At 39.2% G+C, this 20,656-nt stretch overlaps 1 gene segment (V, D, J or C); it reads right to left on the bottom strand.

The window, feature by feature from the left end:
* Positions 1–13,888: 13,888 nt before the first annotated feature.
* LOC110543283 (immunoglobulin kappa chain variable 6-17-like) lies at positions 13,889–15,436 on the bottom strand. The segment is given in 3 exon segments: positions 13,889–13,904; positions 14,862–15,171; positions 15,356–15,436. Coding segments are annotated over 3 exon segments (375 nt in total).
* Positions 15,437–20,656: the final 5,220 nt, after the last annotated feature.

Here is a 20,656-nt window from a genome sequence, read left to right as displayed (position 1 = left end):
ATTCCTCTACAGAGAATTCTCTGTTTAGTTCTGTACTCCATTTTTTTAATTTGGTTACTTAATTTGATGTTTTTTATAGTTCTTTAGTTCTTTATATATTCTGGATATTAGCCCTATGTCAGATGTAGTCAAGGTGAAGATCCTTTCAGTATGCAGACTGTTGTTTTGTTCTGATGACCGTGTCCTTTGCTTTACAGGTTTTCAGTTTCATGAGGTCCCATTTATGGACTATCAGTCATAGAACCTGTGTTGTTTGTGTTCTATTCAAGAAGTTATTTCCTGTGCCAATGAGTTCTAGGCTTTTCCCACATTTCTTCTAACCAATTTAATGTGTCTACAATTATGTTGAGGTCTTTGATCCACTTGGCAAACATAAGTCTTAACAGATCTTGAAAGAAAAATTCTCCATGTCATGTGGCATAACAAGAAAACCAGAAGAACTAAAACAAATCTGTAAGATGAAAGACCCTTTGGAGGTATCACTATTTCTGATCTCAAGCTGTAATATAGACCAACGGAACAAAAACTGCAAGGCACTGGTAGAGAAAAACAATAGTGTATCAATGTAATCAAAAGAAGACCCAGAAATAAACCTACACACTTATGCACACCTGATTTTGGACAAAGATGCCAAAACCATACAATGGAAAACAGCATCTACAACAAATGGTGATGGTCTAACTGAATATCTACAAATAGAAAAATGCAAATAAATTCACACTTATCACCCTGCACAAAACTGAAGCCCAAGGGGATCGAAGTCCTCAACATAACACCAAACACACTAAACCTGTTAGAAAAAAAATAGTGCAAAACAACAGAACCAAAAAATCTGAGCCCAGGGGTCTTTTCTGAAACTGGAATTCAAACAAAGTACCATGCATGGAGATAACCTAAAATCCCAGCACACAAGTACCCCATGGGAGCTCAATCTACAAGTGGGTGCCATAGTAACGGGAACAGGGGCTGACTCTGACATGAACTCAGTGGCTGGCTTTTTGATCACCTCCCACTGAGGTGATAAGGCCTCAGAATAAGACGATGCAGCCAGTCCTGATAATATCTGATAGGCTTCGGTCAGATGGAAGGGGAGGAGGTCCATCCCTATCAGTGGGCAGAGTGAGGAGAAGAGGAAGGGAGAGTAGGATGTGGAGGAGGTGAGGGAGGGGGACATAGCTGAGACACAAAGTGAAATAACTGTAATAAATAAAAATCAGATGCATAAATGTTGATAATACAAACCAGGTCTTTCATATTTTACAGCCATCTATTATTGCAGTAATAAACTGTTTATTATATATAAAAAAAAAAACAATTCAGAGAATCAACGAAATCAAGAGCCGGTTCTTCAAGAAAATCAACAAGCTAGACAAACCCTTAGCCAAACTAACTAAAAGGCAGAGAGAAACTATCCAAATCAGCAAAATAAAAAAATTAAATTGACACATAATTGCAGACACTGAAGAAATTCAAATAACCATTAGGTCAAAAGCCTATAGACCACACAATTTGCAAATCAAAATGAAATGGACAATTTTCTTGAGAGAGTTCCTTTACCAAAGATTGGGGATTCTTAATCTAAAGTAATAAACTCATGATGATGTACACTTTGTAAATGATTTGAAATTCTATCCTATTTTTATACAAATTTATCACAGCCTGAAAGCATAACAAAAAGATATTGAAAGCCACCATGACCCTGTATACTTCTCTGATGCTTCTAGCATGTAGTATATGCTCTCAGTGCAACACCAAAACTTGTAAATCTCTTAACTTAGCTTCTTCTTTTAATCTATAAACACCAGTGTTGACAAATCTATGGAAGAACAGAGGCTATCTCTCAATTATTAATCAGTCATGCATAACAAATCCCAGGCAGAAAGAGGAAGTGTGCAGGCCCAGGGCTGTGTGTGGTGCAGGCAGCTGATGAGACATTCAAGGAGGGTTGTGTTGGAGGATGAAGCCCTGTGGGTGGATAGCTGTAACTCTGCAGACAGTAATAAAGTGCCAGGTCTTCAGCCTGCACACTGCTGATGCTGAGAGTATAATCTGTCCCAGAGCCACTGCTTGTAAAGCGATCAGGGACCCCAGAGGGGCGATTGGATGCATAGGAGATTAGCAGTTTAGGAGGCTGCCCTGATTTCTGTAGGTACCAATGTACTTCATTACTCACACTCTGGCCTTGCAGCCTAGAGTGATTCTGTCTCTTACAGATGTGGACATGAATTCTGGAGACTGGGTCATCACAATGTTCCCCTCAGCACCTGCAACCAGAAATAGACGATGAGTATTCACATACACACACAAAGAATTCCTGATACAAATGTTGGGATCTAAAATGCCTTTTGTAATGGCATTGCCTGAATACCATTAGATTCCTATAGAAAATAGCTGTTACTCTACAAATGAATTAATTTGATGATATTCTAATACTCTTTAATGACTCACCAGACATACCGAGGAGCAGTAATACAAAGACCTGGTGTGACTCCATCATGGTGCCTCAGGCTCTCTGATGCTTTTCAGTTCTCACTGCAAGGGCCTTGTTTATAAATTATGGCCAGCTGGGCTGGCTTGTAGGAAACTATGCAAAGTAGTTAATCAAATGAGAACATAAATAGCCAGGGTACTGGGTTGTGAGAGAATACAGGTTAAAGCTACAGCCAAAAGTATTATCAAAATGATTAACCAATCACTAAGGGAAAAAGTCAACATAGAAGCTCAAGGACCAACTTAGAGCTCTCAATCTGCAAATATCAAGATGCACTCATGACAGGCTTCTATTAAAAATCAAAAACATTTAAAGCAAGTAAATTTAATAGAAATAATACTAGGAAAACTTTGATTACAATCATGAGGATACAATATCATAATAAACAGCAGAAAGATACAGGAGAAGGAGAAAGGAAAGAAAGAAGGGAAAGTAGAAGGGTAGATGAGACAAAGGAAAGAAGGACAGGATGTAGAAAAGGAGAGGAAAATCTGGATTTTACATATAGGTAAATTTATTCATAGGTAAAATCAGAAGTTCAATAAAGAAAAATAAGGTCATTTCTGGAATTTAAAGAATATGGATTGCTAATATGAAAAGAAAACTGTCATTTCTAAACTACTTATTCTGCTAATAAACACAGCCATAAAAATGAGAATATTTTGTGTCAAATCACCTTTACAATCATACTATCAAAATAGACAAAAGAAGTGGAAAATAATTATTTAATCTTGACACAAAATAGTACCTCCCATAAAAGATTAAAGAACATATTTGCCCTTGAATGCTCTCCTAGACTTTTAAGTCTACTTGAGTAAGGCATGGCTCACTGATCTTTGGACAGAGAAGAGAGTGCTTACCAGGTTGTGTAGAGATAAAATGTTTTCTGGTTCAGAAGCTGGCTATCAAGCTGAGTTCTAAAGGTGTCTGTATTGCAGGCTAATGCACTGAGGAGGTGCCCGGCCTGCATGGCTTCAACGTGGATTCCTAAGGGAGGAGAGTGGAAGGAATGGGGGGAAGGGACGAGAAGCACAAGGAAGGAAGCCAAGTCTGTTTGTCTGATCAAAGCTTCCTTTATTAGAAATTTTTACCAAACTTACATAGGGAGAAGGCAGGAAAGGGGGGAAGGTAATTAGTTGCTGCAGGAGACAGGAAGAGTGCTTTCATGTGTTAAATAGGGTACCTGTAAGATACCACAGGGATGTTTTCTCACGGATGCTATAACAACGGATGTCCTCACAGTCTATCACAGTCTATCTAGGGTCCTAGATAACTTTCACTAAATAGCTTTAGGTCTCCACTAAACGACCTTTGCTCACTCTTTGGCTTTGGCCTAGTAAACACCTTTTGTCTCCACTAGATAGCTTTGACTCACTAATTGACTTAGGCTTCAGTAGATAGCTTTGGCTCCACTAGATAGCTTTGACTTAGGCTTCAGTAGATAGCTTTGGCTCCCGGCAAGGAGGAGACTGCAACAGCCTTCACAGTAACAAACTGTCACCTCTTCAGTCTGAATGCTGATGGTAGAGAAACTGAACTCTGTCCTAGCTCCAGGAGCAGTAAAGATGCCTGGGAGTTACCCAAGTGAATTAAATGAGTAGCCTTTCTCTGCTTTTGGTGGAATCAGGCTAAATAGCTGGTTGTGAGAGCTGCAAAGATACCACTGATTTTGCAGCTGATGTTGACCCTCTATGCTGCAGACAGGGAGGATCTCTACTTCCACCAGTTTCCTCCACAAACTGCTCCTCTCTAGTCTCCCCCAGAAGAAGCCTACAGTTCATAGCTCCTCCTAGTGGTAACCAGTGGAAATAATGTTAGCCCCAAGCTCTGTTACAATGTTTTAATTTATACACACAATCAATAGTGCATCTAGAATCCCACAACTTGTAGTGTATAGATGTGGTTGTAAGTTGTAATCAATTCTAATCTCATTAGGTTTTATAGCGGGATGGCTGGTGGAGGTGAGCCATGTGATAAAAGATGTTTTGGCTGGCATTTTTATCCTAAAATACTATCCCTATACCAATATGGACTTAACTTGCCACATACTGCAGTTTTAAGAGTCACTCCTCTGCCCAGTGGGTGATGGGTGCCTATAACCTGAGAATTTTAGATGCTGGCAAAGGAAAAACTGGCATATGCCAGCAACCTATGATAAAGAGTTTATTCAGCACAGAAACCTAGCTAGATACGATACACACTCACACTCTTCTGTCTCCCACTGCATAGAGTTCCATTAACATGAACATATGTTGTCATTCAAAGGAAGTTAACAAGTAAATTCCCTATTCTTTATCATTAATGAGAAAAGTTAGTACTGTCAGTTAGACAAAAAAAAAAAAAAACTCACTAAGGTGATAGAAAATAAGCTGAAAAGTGGATGAGCTGGTGTAGTATGCAGCAGAAATAAGGGGATAGGAATGCCTTCTCAAGAAGCAGCTACTTGAGAACAGACCTGACAGAACAGATTTGGCAGTTCAAAAGTGAAAAGAAGATCTCTTTAGCCATGCATAAGACCCTGTGTTCATTTAGAGCAGAAGATATTAAATGAAAAGAGCCTGGGAAAGCTCATCCTTGTGGAAGAAGTTAAAATAGCTTATGCATATGGCTGAGACTGCCTGATTTGGGAAATCTCTCAGGTATTTTGAGGTTAATAATAAGTGCGATGAGAATTTGTGAGACAATGGTCACAGTTAGTACATGTCTTCAGTAGATACATTTTAGTCAAGGTTGTGTTGACACACAAAGCAGAAGAAAATATGGACATTTTATCATTTCTGTGTGGAGGTAGGAAAAGTGCTGCTTCAGACACTGGCTGACAGGCTGTGCTCTACTGGGATGTTGTATTGCAGGCTGACACACTGAGGAGGAGTCTACACATGAACTTTTAGGATGTTTTTCCCATCATTATACAAAACATACAGAATGATATTAATGTTAAGGAGCAGAAATGTAAACCTGTTCAAGAAACGTTATGTGGGTAGTCATGGGGACAAGGAAAAACTTACCATAGTTCATTGGTTTGTTTGTCTCTTTGCTTGATTGCTTGTTTGTTTACTGAATAGACATGTCATCAAACTGCTTTCAATGTCTTTTTATTTAAGCGCATAGAATAATGCTATTCTTAGCATTCATTCTAAAAGTCTCTTTTTACAATAGAAAGTGATTAAGACAGAGGCTCACAATTGGTCAAAGAACAGAAAACATGTCACTGTGGAGTAGATACCCTAAAGGGAATGTCTCCCCAAATCTCAAGGACTTTCATAGAGAATAGACAGAATCTACATATAAATCAGACACTGTGAACAAGGGCTGTAAGACAGGGCCTTGTGGAAATAACTTGCCTGTTGTCCTCATGAACAAACTGCCACAGTAGCAATTTGCACCAGACTTGACCCATCACCATTTTCTCATGCAAGGAAATGGGCCAATGTGGCCTTATCCTTCCCTGAAATTCATTGAGTAAGTAAGAAATAATAGAGAATGGGATTTGAGGGTCATTTTCTTAAAGAGTGTAGCCCATATTCAAGGAAATAATCAGAAGAAAAAATAAAGAACAGCAACTTGAAAAATTAATGGCTTGGGGAAGACTTATTCACCAGGATATAGTGGAGGAAGATTAAAGGGAATGGGAGTGAAATGCTCAAAATCCAATATATACATACATGAAAATTGCAAATAAAACTTTTAAATGTAAGTTCTGAATAATACCCAGTTTCATAAATACAATTGGCACACAATCAGTAATTGGAAATTTATTCTGCTGTTATGTAGAAAGAAATCTCAGTTTGGTGACCCAAATATTCCTGATTCTACAGTCAGCACACTAACCCCAAAGTATGTGGTTAAGCAGCAAGATGTTTCTAAAGGGATTCAGCAGCTATATTGCAAAGGAGGACCTCTAGAGTAGCAGGTTATTTCAGTGGATTTGACCAAATCAGAGGACCCCTTGTAACTTACATTCAGACAAAAAGAAACAGATCAGAAAGACTCATGATATAATTGGATAATTGGGAGAAGTCTCCAAAACCAGCTTTCAATAAAAAGAACTATAATGAGAAACAAAACAAAACAAACAAAAAATAAATAATACATCTTGCCTCACAGCCACTCAGTGTAGACTTTGAAAGACCCTGAAAAGAGATCTCTCATGCTCCATTACTACTCTGTAGGGTACTGGACTCAAGATTAGTGAATTGCTATATTAATAGCCACTAGTTACTCCAAAAAGGGAAATCAATGTACTGCATGCTGTTAAAATATCAGAGATTGATATGGATGTCATCTTCTCTCCAAGCCTGTGACCTGAGATGCTGCTGACATCCTAGGCATGGGCAGCAATGAGCTACAGTGCTCCTTGCTTCTCCACTGTCACCTGCCCACGCACAGATAGAAGGCAACTTATACCAGTGCCTCATGTAATAGGCTGCCCACCCTCTCCTTGGTTCTCTCCATATCGCTTTGTCCACTGGACAACTTGCACATTTCCCAGGGATGCCCCTCTCTTCAAGGAAAACAAAACAAAACAATAAAACAAAACTCAGTTCTGCTCTTGCCTTCACTTTCATTTTCATTCATTCTCAAAATGAGGTTCCTGCTGCCTAGCACAGGGGTGCTAATGCTCCTCATCCCAGGAGAGATCAAGGAGGAAGGAAAGCAGGTACTGTATAAGCTCCAGGGTTGCACTACATTTCATGCATCTTCTGTTTAATTATAAGATGGGCAGGATTTATCCTGAAATTGTTATGGAGCAAAATCCACCAGGAAAGACCAAAGAATCTATTTAACTATATTTCCCTTCCCTAGAAGGGATTATATTTCCCTTCCCTCTACTCCTCCCAGCTCCTCCCTGCAGTTCCTCCCTCAGGATCCACTCCCTTTCTATCTCTTATTAGATAAAGAAAAACAGGTTTCTAAGATGTAACAATCAGACATCCCAAAATAATATATAATAAGATGAAGGAAAACTATCAAATCAAAATTGGATATCAGAACAAAACAGGAGGAAAACATGTGTCTCTAGCACAGACACAAGAGTCAGACCCACTCATTATCACAGCATGAGTAGCATAAAAATTCTAAGCTTAAAAGCTGAAATATATACACAGAGGAAATAACTCAGGCCCTTGTAGGGCCAAAGCTTGCCCTTGCAGTCTCTGTGAACTCATATAAGCATTGCTTAGTTGATTCACAGGGCCTTGTTCTCCTGGTGTTCTGCACCCACTCTGGCTCTTGCACTGTTCTTAGAAATCCCTGTTATCTAAGTAAATGGGTTTGATTGAGAACTCCCTTTTATACTCTCTCTGCATAATGTCTGGCTACGGTTCTCTGCATCTTTTCACTTCTGCTGCTGGAGAAAGCCTCTCTGATGATTATTAGAAAAGGGACAGATCTATAACTACAGCAAAATATCATTAGAAGTCATTATATTGTTACTTTTTATGACTAATCGTGTTTTGTTTTACCCTCATTGTCTGAGCTGTAGAAAAGAACAGGCTAGTTTTATAGGTTTCTTTATAAATCCTATACCCCATGTTAAACTAAATTCTCCCAGCACTTTTACAGAAGACAGGAGGAGCAGATAAATTGAGATGACCCATTGCAAAGGAATGCAAAAGGTCTCCTCCCTGCTGTGGAGGAGTGTCCAGATCTGCAGTATGAGATAACGTTGCTTAGCAACCGGTTTAGCCAGTTCCCCAGCCCTGATCTGGGCAGGACCAGAAGGACTTGCGCCTAAAATGAACCAATCATTTTAAAAGTCAACCACCCAATCCAGTGTCGCCAAGCTCGCAACCTCCGCGATTCCCGCGATTCCCGCGATTCCCGTGCTCCTTCCTTTAAAAACCTCAGACTCCTGTATCTCCGGGCTGTTCCTCGCTGGTTTTGTGGGGGGCAGCCCCATCGTATGATGGCTGAATTAAATACCTCATGTTATTGCAGCGATGATTGGTCTCCTGAGTTCTCTTCATCCCCCTCAGGAAGTTAGGGTCCCCTAGGGGGATCCCCCTTGGGCCTAACAGTGTATAGTCTAGTTCTTGGTGACTCTAGCAGTCTTGGGTATGGGTTCTATCTTGGGAAGTGGGCCTTGAATCAAATGAAACATTGATTGGCTACTTCCACAAGTTCCATGCCATCATTATTTTCATAACTGAGTCATACTCAATTGTGTAAATGTGCCAAAAATTCTATGTCTAATAATTAGTTTAGGGACATCTACACTGTTTCCAGAGTCTGGCTATCATGAAGAACGCCACAGAGAACATGGTTCAGAAAATGTCCTTGTGATAGGATGCTGTGTCCTTTGGGGATAGGCCCAATAGTCTTAGAGCTGGTTCTTGATGTGGATCGATTCCAATTTTTCTAAACAACCACCATAGTTATTTCCACAGTGTCTATACAAGGTTTCACTCCCACCAGCATCTACATTCCTCACCAGCATGAACTGTCACTTGTATTATTGATCTGGCCATTCTGACAGGTGCAAGATAGAATCTCAAAGTAGTTTTGGTTTGCTTTTTCCCAGTGATTAAGGATGTTGAACATTTCTTTTAGTTTTTCTCAATCTCTTGGGTTTCCTTTATTGAGTATTCTTTGTTCAAGTCTGTACTGCATTTTTAATTACACTGCTTGGTTTGTTGATATCTAATTTCTTAATTTTTTGTGTATGTTGGATATCAATCAGTCTTCTATTGGATATGGATCTTTTCTTATTCTATAGGCAGCTACTTTACAAATTGATAGTGCTTCCTTTGCCTTAGAAAAAAATTCTCTTACTTGAGATCCCATTTTCAATTGTTGATCTTACTGTGCTATAGCTATTCTTTGCAGACAATCATCTCCTATGGGAATGTTTTGGAGGCTATATCCCAGTGTGTCTTCTATTGTGCTCAGTGTATCTGGTTTCTGCTGAGATCTTTCAGTCACATGGACTTGAGTATTGTGTAAGATGATAAGTGTGGATCTATTTGTATTCTTCTATGTGCAGGCATACAGTATGACCTGCACCATTTATTGAACATGCTGTTTTCCAATATGCATTTTCTGTTCATTTTTAAAGAATATGATATCCATACCTGCATATGTTTATGTTTGTTTATGTTTATGTTATGGAATCAACTTGATTCCGTTGATCAATGTGTCTTTCATGCAAATGTCATGCAGTTTTATTGCTATGACTCTGTAATACTACTTGAAATCAGGAATGGTGACACCTCCAGTTCTTTTATTATACACAATTGTTTTAGCTATCCTGGGTTTACGTTTTTCCAAATCAATGTCCCACAAGCACATGCACTTGGGAAGAGATGAATGTCATACATACATACACATCTCCTGTGGGAATATGTTGAAGGCTTTTTCACAGTTTATCTTCCACTGGGAGGAAACAAACAAACAAACAAATCAGGTCAAAAGCACAGAGAATACTTTCAACAAGATCATAGAATATTTCTTTGATCTAAACAATGGGATGCCTGTCAAGCAATGTACAAACCCATACAGTATACCAAAAGAATGTTAAAAAAAAGAAAAGAATTTATCCACAACACATAGCAATCAAAATACTCAACATATATGGGGTGAGGGTTATTACAAGATTCAAGGGGAAAAGACAATGTCACATATACAGCAGAACCATTAAAATTACACCTGATTTCTCAATGAAGCCCCTAAAACAAAAGTCCTGTAAGGATGTTCTACAAACTCTGAGAGACCACAGTTTCCAACCAACATTATTATACTCAAAAAACCTATCAATAACAATAGACAGAGGAAGAAAAACATTTTACAGTGACATAAACCTGAAGATTTAAAGGTCAGGAATTATGAGATGTCAAGTGGAAGAAGGACAGAAAGAGGAGCTAAGAAGAAACAAGGAAAAGATGTGACCAGGAAGGCTTACATACCTTGATGACTATGACGAGCAAGTTTATTATGAAATGTAACATCTTCTAAACTATTTAAAGAGAGGTGATGGATCAAGGTGAGAGGAGGACTAAATCAACCACTGTTGGTAAAGAAAACACAGGATGTGCCAGTCACAACTGCCCTAGGACTGATATCCATGGCCCTTCAGGAGGAAACACACACTTCACAAGGACTGATACCTTCACTCCTTAAAGGTTCAAGCACCATGATCACAATGGACCTTGCCAAGACTACTTTGGACAACAACACAAAACAAAAATTCTTTGTCCTTTACTTTTTTAAATTTTTTTTTTAATTTTTATATTATTACTTAGAGTTTATTCATTTTATATTCTGCCTGTTCTTCCCTCCTCCCCTCCTGATCCCATCATCCCTCTCCCTTCTCCATCCAGCCCTTCCCTAAGTCCACTGATAGGGGAGGTCTTCCACTACTTCCTTCTGATCCTAGTCTGTTTTTATCAGGAGTGGCTGCATTGTCTTCCTCTGTGGCCTGGTAAGGCTGTTTCCCCCTAAGGAAGAGGTGTTCAAAGTGCGGGCCAATCAGTTCATGTAAGAGACAGTCCTTGTTTCCATTACTATGGAACCCACTTGGCCACTGACCTGCCACAGGCTATATCTGTAAAGAGGTTCTACGTTATCTCCATGAATGATCCTTGGTTGGAGTATCAGTCTCTGAAGAGACCCCTGTGCCAAGATTATTTGGTGCTGTTGCTTTCCTTGTAGAGCTCCTGTCCTCTCCAGGTCTTACTCTCAACTTCTTCTTTCCTGAGATTCCCTGAACACTGCCCAAAGTTTGTCTCAGTATCAACTTTGATACAATGCTAGGTAGAATCTTGTAGAATCTTTCAGATTCTTGGTAGGCTCCTGTCCTGTTTCTTGTTTTCTCCTTCTTCCAATGTCTGTCCTGTTTGCCTTTCTGAGTGAGGACTGATGATCTTACCCAGGGTCCTCCTTCTACCACACCTTCTTTAGCTGTACAGATTTTTGCACATTTATTCTGTATTATATATCTAGTATCTACTTATAAGTGAGTATATACTGTGTCTGTCTTTCTGTTTCTGGGATACCTTGCTCAGGATGATCTTTTCTTGTTCCCACCATTTGCTTGCAAATTTCATGATTTCTTTGTTTATAATTGCTGAGTAGTATTTCATTGTTTAAATGTACCACAATTTCTATATCCATTCCTTCGTTGAGGGACATCTGGGTTGTTTTCAGGTTCTGGCTATTACGAATAAAGCTGCTGAGAACATGGTTGAACAAATGTCCTTTGTTGTGTACTTGAGCAGATTTTGGCTATATGCCTAGGAGTGCTAGAGCTGGACCTTCAGGAAGTAACTGTCTGAGAAAGTGCCAGATTGATTTCCAAAGTGGTTAAGCATATTTACATTCCCACCAGCAAAGAAGGAATGTACCTCTTTCTCTACAACCTCTCCAGCATGTATTGTCACTTGAGTTTTTGTTCTTAGCCATTCTGATGCGGGTAAGGAAAATTTCAGAGTTGTTTTGTTTTACATCTTCCTGATGGCTAAGCATGTTGAGCATTTCTTTCAGTGTTTCTCTGTCATTCTATATTCCTCTACAGAGAATTCTCTGTTTAGCACTGTAAGACATATTTTTTTATTTGAATACTTGAGTTTGTTGCTTTTTAACTTCTTTAGTTTTTTTATATATTCTGGATATCAGCCCTCTGTCAGACATTTGCTTGGTGAAGATCCTATCCTAGTATGTAGGCAGTATTTTTGTTCTGACAACAGGGATTCTCTGTGCTTTCTGATTAAGCCTGCTAGCAAGTGAGTACACCTTTAAGTGAGTGCTTGCAGAGCCCCAGATCCAGGGTCCCTCTATGATAGCAACCAGACATCCCACCAACACACTCACTGTAAGCAACATAGGGATCCTTGAGACAGCATTCTCAATATTGAAGCCCCTGTTCCATGAGTCTACCAGTGGAATCAAGGCAAACCATTAAAATCAGAAAAGTTCCAATCACAACACATCCAAGAAATCAAGACTGCCATGAAAAGACAAAATCTAAGAATAATAAGAATATACAAAAAATAGGATTCTTGGCTCCAAAGAAACTCTTCAGGTCACTTCATAGTGAAAACACTAAACCTACAGAACAAACAAAAAAATATTAAAACCAGCAAGGGAAAAAGGCCAAGTAACATACGAAGGCAGACCTATCAGAATCATACCAGATTTCTTAACAGAAACTATGAAAGCCAGAAGCATCTGGGCAGATGTCATGCAGACTCTAAGAGACCACAGATGACAACCCAGACTACTATATACAGGAAAGATTTTAATCAATATAGCTGAAGAAAAGAAAATATTCTATGACAAAACTAAACTTAAACAATATCTACATAGCAACCCAGCCCTACAGAAGATAATTGAAGGAAACTTCAAATCCAATAAAATTAACTACACCCAAAAAAGTACAGGATATAGATAACTTCACAACAAAAAATGAAAGGAAAAAAGCATTGAAACACAGTGACACCACCAACTCCACAATAAAAGGAACTAACACTCATTGGTCACTGTTACCTATCAACATCAGTGTCCTCAACTCTCCAATGCAGCCACTTCTGATGAGAAATGATAGACTAAAATCAGAAAGAAGGAGAGGAGGACCTCCCCTATCAGTGGACTTGGGGAGGGGCATGCAAGCAGAAAGGGGGGAAGGGGAAGCCGGGAGGGGAGGAGGGAGGGGCTTATGGAGGGATACAAAATGAATAAAGTGTAATTAATAAAAGTTAAATAAAAAAGATTAAAAAAAAGACACAGACTAACAGAATGCTTGCAGAAACAGGATCCAGCATTTTGCTGTATTCAAGAAACACACTTCTGAAACAAAAATAAACATCTCAGAGTAAAGGGCTAGAAAAATGTTTTTTCCACCAAATGGACTGATTCACAAAGCTGGAGTAGCTGCCTTAATAAATAATAAAATAGAATTTCAACCAAAATTTATCAAAAAAGATAAGGAGGGGCACTTCATTCTCTTCAAAGGAAAAATACACCAGGAGGACATCACAGTCATGAACATCTATGCCCCAAATACAAGAGCACTTGCATTTGTAAATGAAACATTATTAAAGCTTAAATCACACATTGATCCCAACACTATTTCAATACTCCACTTTCACCAAGGGAGAGATCATGTAGACAGAAGCTAAATAGGGAAATAATGACACAGATGTCCTAAATCAAATGGACCTAATAGAACTCTACAGAACTCTGTACACAAACTCAAAAGCCTACAACTTTCTTTCATCATCTCATGGAACCCTCTCAAAAATTGACCATATATAGTCAAGCACAGAGTAAGCATTAACAGATACAAGAAGATTGAAATAATTCCGTGTATCAGATCAGACCACCACGGCCTAAAATTAGACCTCACTGACAACAGAAATGAGAAAAAGCTTACATACACATGCAAATTGCACAACTCTCTACTTAACAATAGCGTCGTCTGGGAAGAAATGAAAAAAAGAAATTAGAGACTTCCGAAAATTCACTGAAAATGAAGGTACAACATACCCAAACTTATGGGACACAATGAAAGCAGTGCTAAGAAGAAAATCCATAGCACTAAAATGTCTCCAAATAGAAATATGAGATATCTCCTACAAGCGACTTACTTGCACACCTAAAATCCCTGGGGGGGGGGGAAGAAGCAGACAAACCAAAGAGGAGTAGACAGTTGGAAATAATCAAACTCACACCTGAAATCAATGAGTTAGAAACAAAGAAAACAATTCAAAGAATCGATGAAACCAATTTTGTCAAGGTTCTTTGACAAAATCAGCAATATAGACAAACCCTTAGCAAAACTAACTAAAAGGCAGGGAGAAACTATCCAAATTAGCAAAATCATAAACAAAAAACAGAGACATAATGACAGACAGTGAGGAAATTAAAAAAATCATTAAGTCTTACTTCAAAAGCCTATATACCACAAAATTTGAAAATGTAATTGAAATGGACAATTTTCTTGATAGATTTCATTTACCTAAGCTTGAGGATTTTTAATCAAAACTAATAATCTCATGATGCTGTAGTCTATGTAAATAATTTTAAAGTCTATCCTATTTTATACAGATTCATCATAGTCTAAAGGCGTAACAAAGAGATATCTAAAGTCAACATGACAACATAAACTTCACTGATGCTTCTTGTTGCACTGTATCTTCTCAGTGCAAACCACACCTTCTAAATCTCTTTACTTAGCTTCTCCTTTTTATCTACACACACCAGTGTTGCCAAAAATATGGAAGAAAGGAGGCGATCTCTTAATTAATTTCTACTGAAGATTGCATCAATTAGTCATGCTTAGCAGATCTTGGGCAAAAGGGGGAAGTGTGCAGGCCCAGGGCTCTGTGTGGTGCAGGCAGCTGGTGAGACTCGCAAGGAGGTTTGTGTTGGAGGCTGAAGCACTGTGGGAGGAGTACTGTCATACTGCTGACAGTAATAAACTGCCAGGTCTTCAGCCTGTACACTGCTGATGGTGAGAGTGTAATCTGTCCCAGATCCACTGCCTATGAAGCGATCAGGGACCCCAGTGTATCTATTGGATGCATCATAGATTAGCAGTTTAGGAGGCTTCCCTGGTTTCTGCTGGTACCAAGCTACCCAACCACTCACACTCTGACTTGACTTGCAGCTTAGGGTGATTCTGTCTCCAACAGATGTGGACATGAATTCAGGAGACTGGGTCATCACAATGTTCCCCTCAGCACCTGCAACCAAAAATACACAATGAGTATACACACATACACACAAAGAGTTCCTGATACAAATGTTGGGATCTAAAATGCCTTTCCTAATGGCATTGCCTGCATACAATTGGATTCCTATAATAAATAGCTGTTTCTCTACAAATGCATTAATTTGATGATATTCTAATAATCTTTAATGTCTCACCAGACAACCAGAGAAGCAGGAATATGAAGACCTGGCTGTGTGACTCCATATTTGTTTTCCAGGCTGTCTGATACTTTTCAGTTCTCATTGCAAAGGCCGGGTTTATAAACTATGTACAGCTGGGCTGGCTTATAGGGAACTATGCAAAGTAGACATGAAATGAGAAGGTAAATAGCCAGGGTACTGGGTTGTGAGAGAATACAGGTTAAATCTACAGACAAAAATATCATCAAAGCAAATATGCAATCACTAGGGAAAAAAGTAAACATAGAAGCTCAAGGACCAATTTAAGAGCTCTTAATCTGCAAATATGAAGACACACTCATGACAGGCTTCCATTAAAAATCAAAAACAGTTAAAGCAAGTGAGTTAAATAAAAATACTAGAAAATACTAGAATTTCTAGTACTAGAAAAACATTGATTACAATCATGAGGAAACAATATCATGATCAACAACAGCAGAAAAAAAACAGAAGAAGCAGAAATAAGGAAGGAAAGAAAGAAGGGGAAAGTAGAAGACTAGGTGAGAGAAAGGAAAGAAGGATAGAGAAATCTGGATTTTATATACAGGTAAAATTTACTCATAGGTAAAATCAGAAGATTAATAAAGAAAAATAAGGTCACTGGGATTTAAAGATTATCTATTTAAAGAATATTGGTTGTTAATATGAAAAGAAAACTATTAAGTATTTCTAAATTACTTGTTCTGCTAATGAACACAGCCGTAAATGCATGCAGAAAGGGGGGGAGGGTGGGACCAGGAGGGGAGGAGGGAGGAGCTTATGGGGGGATACAAAATGAATAAAGTGTAATTACTAAAAGTTAAAAAAAATGAGAATCACCTTTGAAATCTTGCTATCAATATGGGCAAACGTAGTGGAAAATAATTATTTAATCTTGACTCAAAGTAGTATCTTCCATTAAAGATTAAAAGACATTTTGGCCTCTCCTAGACTTTCAAGTCTATTTGAGTGAGGCAAGGCTCACTGATTTTTGGACAGAGAGGAGAGTGCTTACCAGGCTTTGTAGATATAAAAAGTTTTCTGTATCAGATCCTGGCTGTCAAGCTGAGCTCTAAAGGTGTCTGTATTGCAGGCTAAGGAACTGAGGAGGAAACTGCAACAACCTTCACAGTAGCAAACTGTCACCTCTTCATCTGAATGCCGATGGTGCTGAAAGTGAACTCTGTCCTAGATCCATGAGCAGTCAAAATGCCTGGGAGTCATCCAGGTGAACAACTGGGTAGCCTTTCTCTGCTTTTGGTGGAATCAGGCTAAATACCTGGTTGTGAGAGCTGTGTAGATACAATTGATGTTGCAGCTGATGGTGACCCTCTATGCTGCAGATACGGCCAGGGAGGATCTCTACTTCCATTAATTTCCTCCACAAACTACTCCTCTCTAGTCTCCCCGAGAAGCATACAGTTCATAGCTCCCCCTACAGGAAACCAGTGGAAATTATGTTATTTCCAAGCTCTGTTGCAATGTTTTAATTTATGCACACAATCAATAGTGTATCTAGAATCCCACAACTTGTAATATACAAATGGGGCCTTAAGTTATAATCACCTCCAGTCTCAATAGGTTTTATAGCAGGATGGCTGGTGGTGGTGAGACATGTGATAAAAAATGTTTTGGCTGGCATTCCTATCCATCTTCCTAAGATACTACTCTTATACCATTATGGACTTAACTTGCCACATACTGCAGTTTTGAGAGTCACACTACTGCCTAGTTTGGTGATGGGTGCCTATAATCTGAGAAATTGGGATGCTGGCAGAGGAAAAACTGGCATATACCAGCAACCTATGATAAATAGTTTATTTGACACAGAAACACAGCGAGACACCATATCAAATGTGTGTGTGTGTGTGTGTGTGTGTGTGTACTCTTCTGTTCACCATTGCATAGAGTTCCATTAACATGTATATATGTTGTCATTCAAAGGAAGTTAACAAGTAAATTTCCTGTTCTTTATCATTGAAGAGATAGTAGCTGGTACTGTCAGTCAGAGAAAAGAATTAGGTGATGAAAAGTGAACGATCTGGTGGGGTATGCAACAGAAACAAGGGGATAGGAATGCCTTCTCCAGAAGCAGCTACTTGAGAGCTGACTTGAAAGAAGAGATTTGGCAGTTCAAAATGCAAAGATCCCTTTAGCCAAGCATAAGACCATGTGATATTTAAAGCAGAAGATATTAAATGAAATTGCCTGGGAAAGCTCATCCTGTGGAAGAAGTTAACATAGCCTGTGTATATGACTGAGACTGCCTAATTTTGGAAATCTCTCGGGAATTTTGAAGTTAATGCTAAGTGTAATGAGAACTTGTGAGACAATGGGTACAGTGAGTGAGTACATGTTTTCACTAGATACATTTTAGTCAAGGTTGTATTGACACACAATGATGTGAAAATAAGGAGACTTTTATCATTTCTGTGTGGAGTTAGGAAAGCTGCTGATTCAGACACTGGCTGACAGGCTGAGCTCTAAAGGGGGGTTGTATTGCAGACTGACACACTGAGGAGGAGTCTACACATGAAGTTTAGGATGTTTTCCCTTCATTATATGAAATGTACAGAGGATATCAATGTCAATGACCAGAATGGCAAACTTGTTCAAGAAACCATCTATGGGTAGTCCTGGGGACAAGGAAAACTTACCATAATTCATTTGTTTGTTTCTTTGTTTGTTTTCTGAATGAACATGCATCAAACTGCTTTCAATGTCCTTTTGTTTACGCCCATAGACTCATGCTATTCTTAGCATTCATCCTAAAAGTCTCTTTCTACAGGAAAAAGTGATTAAGACAGAGGTTCAAAATTGGTCAAAGTACAGAGAACATGTCACTGTGGAGTAGTCATCCCAAAGGGAATGTCTCCCACCCTAAGTCTCAGGGACCTTCATGGAAAATAGACAAAATCCACATATAGACCAGACACTGTGAACAAGGGCTGTGAGACAGGGCCTTTGGGGAATAGCTTGTCTGTTGCCCTCATGAGCAAACTGCCACAGTGGCAATTTGCATCAGACTTGACCCACTACCATATCCTTATGCAAGGGGAAGGGGTCAATGTTGCCTTATCCTTCCCTGAAAGTCAATGAGTAAGTAAGAAATGAGAGAGAAAGGGATTGGGGAGTCATTTTCTTAAAGAGTGTAGCCCATATTCCAGGAAACAATCAGAGGGAAAATAAGGAACAACAACTTGAAAAAACAATGGTTTGAGGAAGATTTATTCACCAGGAGATAGGGGAGGAAGACTGAAGGCAATGGGAGTGAAATGCTCAAAATCCCATATATACATGCATCAAAATTTCAAATAAAACTTTTAAATCTAATTTATGAATAATTCCCAGGTTTATAAATACAATTGGCACACAATCAGTATTTGGAAACTTATTCTGATGTTATGTAGAAAGAACTCTCAGTTTGCTGACCCAAATATTCCTGACTCTGCAGTCATAACAATAACCCCAATGTGTGTATTTAAGCAGCAAGTTGCATGTCTCTAAAGGGATTCAGCAGCGATATTACAAAGGAGGACCTCTAGAGTAGAAGGTTATTTCAGTGGATGTGACCAAATCAGAGGACCCCTTATAACAAACATTCAGACAAAAAGAAACAGATTAGAAAGACTCGTGATATAATCGGAAGTGGTCTCCAGTACCAGCTTTCAATAAAAAAGAACCATGATGAGAAACAAACAAAAATAATACATCTTGTCTAAAAGCACTCAGTTTAGACTTTGAAAAACCCTGAAAAGAGATCCCTCATGCTCAATTCCTTCTCATGGAGACTAGCAGACTCGAGATTGGTGAATTGCTATGTTAATAGTCACTTGTTACTCCAAAAAGGGAAATCAATGTACCACCTGCTGTTAGAATATCAAAGATTGATATGGATATCATCTTCTCACCAAGCTTGTGACCTGAGATGCTGCTGGCCTCCTAGGCATGGGCAGCAATGAGCTACAGTGCTCCTTGCTTCACCACTGTCACCTGATCATGCACAGACAGAAGGCAATTTATACCAGCACCTCACCTAATAGGCTACCCACCCACTCCTTGGTTCTCTCCATAGCACTTTGCTCACTGGATAACTTGCACATTTCCCAGGGAGGCCATTCTCTTCGTGGTTTAAATGAAAGCTCAATTCTACTCTTGCCTTCCCTCTCATTACCATTCATTCTCAAAATTAGTTTCCTGCTGCCTAGCTTGGGGTGATAATGCTCCTGATCCCAGGAGAGATGAAGGAGGAAGGAAAGCAGGACTGGGTAAGCTATAGGGTTGGACTACTCTCCATGCTTCTTCTGTTCAACTGTGAGATGAGCAGGATTTGTCCTGATAACACAGAACCAAAATTCTTTGTCCTTTTCTGGGGGAATCTGAGTGAACATTGAATCTGTCTGGCTCTCAACATGCTCATTATTTTTTTTAATTTTTAATGCCAGATATATGTACATGTATTTGAATACCTAAAAGATGGCAAGATCCCATAAACCAGAAAATATGTACTTCTATTTTCAATGATTAATTAGCACAAATACTCCAAGCATAATACTTAATGAATGATGATAGTTGTTAAAGGGACTTAATCCTTGCAGCTTCTGCAATAAATCTTTGGCCAACTCCAAGGAATTGAGTGCAAGATGAGCACCACCCAGGTAAGTAGACAATTGCTTGAGGATAGTTTGTTTTAATTAATTTTTTATATTAATTAAAGTTTATTAATTTGTATTCCAGCTGTAGTCCCCCCCTCCATCCCTCACAATCCCACCATACCTCCTTCATCTCTTTCTGTGCCCCTCTGCAAGTCCACGGATAGGGGAGATCCTCCTGCCCTTCGATCTGACCCTAGTTTATTAACTCTCATCAGAACTGGCTTCAGTGTCCTCCTCTGTAGCCTGGCAAGGCTGCGCCCCAATCCGGGGGAGGCAGTCAAAGAGCTAGCCACTGAGTTCATGTCACAGACAGTCCCTGTTCCCCATATTAGAGAATCCACTTGGACACTGACCTGCCATGGGCTACATCTGAGCAGGGGTTCTACGTTATATCTACGAATGGTCCTTGGTTGGAGTATCAGTCTCAGAAAAGACCCCTGTGCCCAGATTTTTTGGTTCTGTTGCTCTCCTTGTGGAGCAACTGTCTTCTCCTACTTACTATCTTACTGTCTTACTATCTACTCCTTCTTTCCTAAGATTCCCTACAGTCTGCCCAAAGTTTCTTTCTGATTCTTAGTATCTGCTTTAATACAATGCTAAGTAGACTCTTCCAGAGGCCCTCTGTGGTAGGTTCCTGTACTTG

This window comes from Meriones unguiculatus, chromosome 5, assembly GCF_030254825.1.
Source record: "Meriones unguiculatus strain TT.TT164.6M chromosome 5, Bangor_MerUng_6.1, whole genome shotgun sequence".
NCBI classification, from domain to species: Eukaryota; Metazoa; Chordata; class Mammalia; order Rodentia; family Muridae; genus Meriones; species Meriones unguiculatus.
This window is presented reverse-complemented; position numbering and strand designations above follow the sequence as displayed.